A 7,458-nucleotide genomic window follows, 5' to 3' on the forward strand; every position below is an offset into this window, starting at 1 on the left:
GTTGGACCGAAGGGTCTGTTTCCATGCTGTACATCTCTATGACTCTAAATCACAAAGATGTTATCCAACTTCATAAACAACAAAAAGATAATCAAGAAAAGAGCCAATGAAAGAGTCATAGAGCATGGAAACATAACCTTCCCTCCAACCAGTTCATGACAACCATAATCCCAAACTTAATTAATCTCACCTGCCTGCACTCACCCTATATCCTTCCAGACATTTCTTATTCATGTACTCATCTAAATGTCTTTTAAACATTGTAACTGTACTCACATCCACCACTTCCTACTTCAATTCACACATCACTCTGTGTGAAAAAAACACTCCTCACGTCTTTTTTTTTTAATCTTTCTCCTGTCCCTTAAAAATATACATCCTAGTCTTGAATTCCCCCACCCTAGGGAAAAGACATCTGCCATTCATCTTATCTATTCATCTCCTTATGTTATAAACCTCTGTAAGGTCACCATCTCTCAATCTCTTATGCTCCATTGAAAAAAGTCTCAGCCTATCCAACCTCTCCGTATGACTCAAAACCTCCATTCCTGGTAATATCCTGGTAATCTCTTCTGAATCCTTGCCAGCTTAATAATAACGTTCCTATAATAGGGAGACGAGAACTGGACACAATATTCCAAAAGAGGCCTCACAAATGTCCTGCAGACCCTCAGCATAATGTCCCAACTCCTATATTCAAAGTTCTCAGCAATGAAGGTAAGCATGCTAACTGCCTTCTTAACCATCCTATGCATATGTGATGTAAACTTCAAAATATTATGTACCTGGACCGCGAGATCTCTCTGTTCTTCAACACTACCCTGGGCCCTTTTTTAACTGTATAAATCTTGCCTTTCTTGGTTTTACCAAAATGCAATACCTCACATTTAACCAAATTAAACTCCATCTACCACTTTTCAGCCCATTGGCCCAATTGATCTCTTCGTAATCAAAATAAAAAGAAAACTGTGTGCAGTCATGAAAGATGTGAACATTGTTCTTGTTGAATATTTTACATCTGGATCCACAAAAGAGGGGATAAAGCAGTCACTGCAGCAAGAAGAGCTTGTGTGAAATATTAGATGGAATAAAGATTTTGAGAAAGGAAACATTAAGGTGCTTAGCACTTTGAAAGTGGATAAAACATGAGGCCCAACTCTAAAGAAACCCAGAATTAGCAGAGGCCATCGCTTTCCAATCCTGATTGGCTACAGCAAGGAAACTGAAGGACTAGAGTGAAATTGTCTGCTTGTCTGTTATTTGAGGCCTTCTGCTAGAGTACTGAGAACTTTTAAGCGATGCTGGAGAAGAGCCTTATAAATTTTGTCGGGTAGAGTCTCAGGAGAAAAGATTGAGTAACAAGGAGGTAAGCAGTTGTTGAAGCAGGCTAAGTTGGGGCAGCAGTGAAACTGAAACCGAGTCTATATTGTTCAGAGGAGCTGGGCAAACCCCTTAAAAGTTACAGGAATTTTGTGACTCAGTGATCACAGACATCTTAAGGGATTGCTCATAAGTGCACGGGAGCTGCTTTGGTAGTGTCTACTATTTAATGTACAGTTTGCCGAGTGTTCATGTTTAGCTAATGGTGATTCTAGATGTTACTGTGGAAGATAGATGGTGTCAACTATTTGTTTTGACTCTCTTTTATTTAAATGTCTCCTTTCCTGTGACATAGCCATCACGAGCAAGGCACATATTTGTTGTCCATCACTAATTGTGCTTGAACTGAGTGTTTGCGAGGTCATTTCAGGAGGCAATTAAGAGTCAAATACATTACTGCGATCTGGAATCATAAGTGAGCCAAACCTGCTGAACGTATCCAGTACTTAACTTTTTTTTTAGGGACAGACCTTATGATTTTGATTCCATGATGAAAGTTAATCAATAACTGATGAGAAAATTTGTGGACATTCAACATGGAGAAAGTGAGGACTGCAGATACTGGAGATTAGAGTCAAAAAGTGTGGTGCTAGAAAAGCATAGCTGGTCAGGCAGCATCTGAGGAACAGGAGAGTCACTGTTTTGAACATAAGCTCTTCATCAGGAATGTTCCTGATGAAGAGTTTATGCGCAAAACATCGACTCTCCTGCTCCTTGGATGCGCCTGACCAGCTATGCTTTTCCAGCACCACACTTTTTGACACTCAACATGTATGTTGCCTGCAAACCAAATTCAGTTTTACCAAATAAGTAGTAGAGATAACTGCCAAAGTTATCAGGAAGAAAGAATTCGCCAAGTTGACCTACTTGTATCAATAAGGAAATTTTAAAATGTCTACCACATGCCTAAATGTATAACACTATAGCAGTTTAGTACAAGGGAGAGAAAGCAATCTTTCTCCTGGATTCAGCAAGGTTCTGATGGACAAATTGGCATGATAATAATCTTGGTCCATGCCAAACTAGTTTAATATGTCCATAGAAAAACATAGCCACAAAGCTACAAGACAAAAGTAAGAATTGCATGAGAATAAATGCTCATTTTAGACCAGAACTCTGTCTAGGGACCTTTTCCCAAAATAAATACCATGGGTAGCTGTGCTCAAGCAGTTGCATTTAATATTGTGTATCAATTTTAAAATACCTATGTGGAATACAAATGCCACCCTCTGATAAAGATATTCAACTATAGATTTAACACACAATCAGGATTACTAATAAGAAACTAATTTACATATTGTTCAGTATGATGTTCAGGAATCTATTTAAAGTTCCAGTGCTGAAAATTTTAGAACTCTATGAATTCTTTGACTGTTTTTACAGGCTGAGTATGATTTTTACTTATTGAACTAGGAACAACAAAATTCAATTAAGTAACATTATGTCATAAGAAATATACCTACTTTTCCCATCTCTTGGAGGAGCCTCTTTGGCTTTGAAACCTTCTATCTGTGGTTTAACATCAGTCTCCAATACAATGCCAATCCTGATCTCAGGTTTACTTTTTGTGTATTTGCTGCTAAGCAAGGGATACCATTTGGGTGCCTTCAATAAAAAATTCAAATTAATCACAATTTACAATAGTAGGAACATTGTTGGTTTAACATGGCAACAAAAGTATTAAATGTTGCATTTTATTGAATACTTCTTTATATGGAATCTGACCACTTGTATCAAAACAATGTTAGAAATAGAAAAGTCCAAATTTATTAATTTATGTTTTTCAATGTAATCAAAACTAAGCTTGTCTGAAAAACTTTAGTAACCAACTTACATTTTAAAAAAAGTCAAACTCAAAATGGTAGCTTGATTACTGATGCTGTTGTCCTACATATCGCAAGTGAGGGAACAAAAGAGATTCTATTACACAATAAATATACAGGTAATAATAAATACTTTTCCAGAAATACAAAGCTCACAGTGCCATTAACAAGAGCAACCATTCCATGATGAACATTTTAAAAAGAGCATGCATAAAATGAAAAAGGTAGCTTCAGTGGTAAGATTTCTTTTGAAAAGTAAAGTTCTTGCAACATTGATGCTGGAGAGACTTTGAACGGCAATTCTTTTGAGAGTGACACAGAAATGTGAAGTTTGTGTTTTAACTTATCGTTTCTAATCTTCAACCTTCATGATTAATTTCAAAAGCTACATTTAGGAAAATTGTTGCATTTCAAAAATCTAACAGAAATCTGAATTTAATTAGTGAAATGTTATATTTTAAAATTGATAGAGCCACATTTAAGATGAAATAATCTAACAAATTTGGTGCCAAAAGTAAGGAATTAAACCTTATTTGTATTCAAGTGATTCAGAATAAAAATATTAAGAAAACATTTGAATTTCTATGGCAACATTTTTAGAAATGACAACAAGACATATACTGTTAAATAGCAGACAAATTTTACATCAGTGCTTGCTGACCTCCAATTACAAGCATTTGATGTTTAATATTACCCCCTTTTTGTTAGTTCTATAGATCTCGAAAGAGAGTAGTAATTAATTGAATCTTTCCTTGAAAAACAGAATTACTTTTCCTTTGTTCCATCTCTGCCTATTATAGAACCAGTTCACAGTGCAAATTCATTCAAATTGTTATCCAATTAGTCCCATTTTCCTGTTCTTTACATATAGTTCTGCAATTCATCCCCAACAAGTACTTATCCAGTTCCCCTTTACAATTTAGTTTATTTCCACCAGTCCTACAGAAGGTGCATTCCAGGTCATAATAATAATGGGAGATAAATTCACCTCATATTCTTCTGCTGATTACTTAAACCTGTGCTCAACATTTACCAAACACCCTGTGTGCGGAAACAATTTTTGCTATTCACTTCATCAACACCCTATACAGTTTTAAATACCTCTATGAAGTCTCTTATTCTTCTCTCCTCTACAATTTAACAAGTTAAGCTTCACTCGGCCAGGGCTTCCCAAAGTGGGGATTGGGACCATGGGTGGAGTGTGAACTAAAGTTTTATGGTCAGGATCTTTAAGACAGCACTGATTCTTCCTTCCCCTTGCTCTGAGTCTTCTGCTCCATCCTCACAATTCACTGAGTGGCCACTTCAATTTTCAAGCCTTGAAGTGGGGTGATAGCAAGAAAATACATGGAAAGCACTGTTCCAGGCTCTCCACATAACCTCTGTAATAATCCAAATTTCTGAAACGAATCAATTTTTGATGATTGATTATGTGATATAACTGAACAAAACAATGTTCAACATAATAAAAGTAAAACACTACAGATACTTGAAAACTGAAACAAACACATGATGCTGTAGAAACCTAGTGGATTTGGCAGCACCTGTGGAGGGAAAAACAGAGTTAACATTTAAGTCCAATAGAAGAGTCACACTGGACTTGAAATATAAGTCCTGCTTCTCTCTCCACAAAAGCTGCCAGAACTGCTGAGTTTCTCGAGCATTCACTGTGGATGTTCTCAACAATCAACATGTTGCTTTCTAACTATTGGCAAATATTGTTTGAAGTAAAACTGTCAGTCAGTGCTCAAACTGAGGCATGACCATAATAATTCCAGCTAGGCATTACTGCTTCAAAAAAAAGCCTAGATTGGAATTTCAAATCTGCATTCACAAGTGAAAAATGTGGACTGTATTCTTGCATCACACATGCCTGTTTGACCTATTTGTAGAAAAACAACACTAATATTAACAAGCAAATACACCAGATAACAAAACCCACAAAATTTTAAAAAATTAGCACACTTTGGAACATTCCCTTTGCATCTTGAATATCTAGAGAACAACAAGCCAACACACCTGTTTAGTCTCTTGAACAGACCTCAAATCCAAAATGATATAACCTACAGACTCCTTTGCTAATGTCAGAGAATCCACTGCATAACAATATAGCTTGATGGGTGTGCGTTGTAACCTAAAAAGGAAATGTATGTATTTATGACAGGCAAGCTTAATAAGTTGCTTAAGCTAATAATAACAATCATAATAAAATATCAACAGTATCATTTAGCACATGTACGTTTTCATCAGTACACAGAAAACCATCTGTATTACTTAATGGAGCAGAAATACATAAAAGCAGTAAATAATCAGTAACAGCAGCTTGGTATTGCAGAAAAATTCACATTTTGTCAACGCTTTTCGTCTTGCACTCATCAAAGCTTTGCCCTGAGAAATTAACCACCAAATGGCTATGGATATTTTGATGAGTTGAAACAGGTACAGTGTGTGTTCAAATGTATTCTGTCTGTGAAAAACAGGGTCTTGTGTATTACTTTATGTAGCTTCTAGTACATGCAAGTGTGTCACAGTCTGGGCCTGATTGACACTCCTAAATTGGTTATCAGCATAATCCTTTACACATTCTTCTCGAACAGAACAAGATTTTGGCTTTCCCCTTCACTCAGTAATCTGACAAATTACCCTCATGGGTGCAAAGTATAAAGTTTTAAGATGCCTTTTTCAGTAACACACCAATCAGTTAGTAGCGGTGGTCAGAGTTGTGTGTTTAATTACGACCTTTCATCTTGTACATTTCAAATGATAGTAACAGACATAACAATAGAGAAACTTAACTTCTGCTTTGCTTGAAGAGCTTTTCTCTGTTAGTTATTCTTTAGCAAAATCATTTTATTAATGCCTCACCTGTGTTGATATAATGACCTTCTGTCAAGTTCCCAAGCAAGTTCTGTAACAAACTCGGGCTGACTTTTGTGTTCAACAGGGTCTGTTGCCAGCAACTCTCCATCAAACCGTGCTTCTACCACAATGTTGTGCCGATGACGTTTTGGGAAATGTCGCCCTAATGCATCAACAAGACCAAGAGTTTAGATTTACAGTTCACTCAGAGATATACAACCTTTTGGAAATGACAGCTCAATGTATAATGAGCAATTTGATTGCTTATGATTGAATATCTTTGGCATCAAGCAATGCAATGATTAAGCGCTCGCCATTTCAAAACAACTTTAAGCTGTCCACCCACACTTATGTGGGACGAGACTAGACTGCCAAACTCATCCCTCAATAGATCCTAGGTGACAGCACAGTAAAGAAACATGTTTGGTAAATCACTTGAACTTCTATTCCAAGTGGAAATATTTTAGTTTCTAACATCCCTGAAATATCTAGTCTTACAACAGCATCTAAAAATGTTATATATAGCATATGTGCTCACATCAAATTCAAAACAATTATAACTATGAACATTAAAAGCCATTTCATCAGGATTTTTTAAATATTTGGAAGTGTCGGGAAAAAAACCTGGGAACTGACTTGAGGTTACTTCAACTAAACTAACAGTATCACAGGAACACGTCAAACAGTATTATTATTTTTACATTCCATCACAGAAGTAAGCTGTGCAGATCAATTCTCAAGGATTTTGTTTCAGCACTCACCAACTTAAGCAAAAATATGGTTTCATCCAAGGAGGGGAAAAAACAAATGGACAACTACACTATGTAGTATATTACTGACTCTTACCCAACAGTGATATCATACATTAATTTTCTGGGTTATTCTAGCTTAGCTGATCTCAACTCAGGTAGTGGAGGAAATTGATCTAAATGTCACAACCAAAAATGAGTGCGGACAACAGCAAGTGTTCTCTTTTTATGATTATCCACTGAGCACCACAGTGAAGTATCTGATTAAATGTTTAGACGACTGAAATGAACGATCAACACACTCTTCAGTCTCAAGTGAGGATCAGTTACTTTTGCAAAATATGGGAACGTTGCTATTCTATTTGGACTTGTATCTTGCATCAAAATTGGGGAAGTTTAACTGCAATTGTAAAATTGCTTTTATCAGTCCTTCATGGGATGTGAGCATCTCCGGCAAGCCCTTGAGGAGGTGGTGAGCCTCCTTCATGAAGTGCTGTAGTCTATCGTGTAGTCTACCCACAATGCTATTCAAGACAGAATTCCAGGATTTTCATATAGTGACAGACAAGGGAATGGCGAGAAAGTTCAAAGTCAGGATGGTACGTGACTTGGAAGGGAAATTGTACATAGTGGTGTTCCCATTGATT

At 36.5% G+C, this 7,458-nt stretch overlaps 1 protein-coding gene across 3 annotated transcripts in view; it reads right to left on the reverse strand.

Annotated features, from left to right (window-relative positions):
- The window catches only part of LOC122560744 (centrosomal protein of 120 kDa), an 88,064-nt gene extending 82,761 nt beyond the window's left edge, over positions 1 to 5,303 (reverse strand). For 2 of the 3 annotated variants that reach the window (XM_043711769.1, XM_043711748.1), the window contains exons 1-3: positions 5,223 to 5,302; positions 3,215 to 3,267; positions 2,844 to 2,985 (exon numbers count right to left, since the gene is read on the reverse strand). In XM_043711769.1, coding sequence (XP_043567704.1) covers position 2,844 — 1 coding nt within the window. In that variant the 5' untranslated portion in view covers positions 2,845 to 2,985; positions 3,215 to 3,267; positions 5,223 to 5,302. Of the gene's footprint in view, positions 1 to 2,843; positions 2,986 to 3,214; positions 3,268 to 5,222 lie in introns of all 3 variants that reach the window. The other variant, XM_043711758.1, reaches the window with a different exon arrangement.
- Positions 5,304 to 7,458: the final 2,155 nt, after the last annotated feature.

The sequence above is a fragment of the Chiloscyllium plagiosum genome, chromosome 2, assembly GCF_004010195.1.
Source record: "Chiloscyllium plagiosum isolate BGI_BamShark_2017 chromosome 2, ASM401019v2, whole genome shotgun sequence".
In the NCBI taxonomy this organism is placed as follows: domain Eukaryota; kingdom Metazoa; phylum Chordata; class Chondrichthyes; order Orectolobiformes; family Hemiscylliidae; genus Chiloscyllium; species Chiloscyllium plagiosum.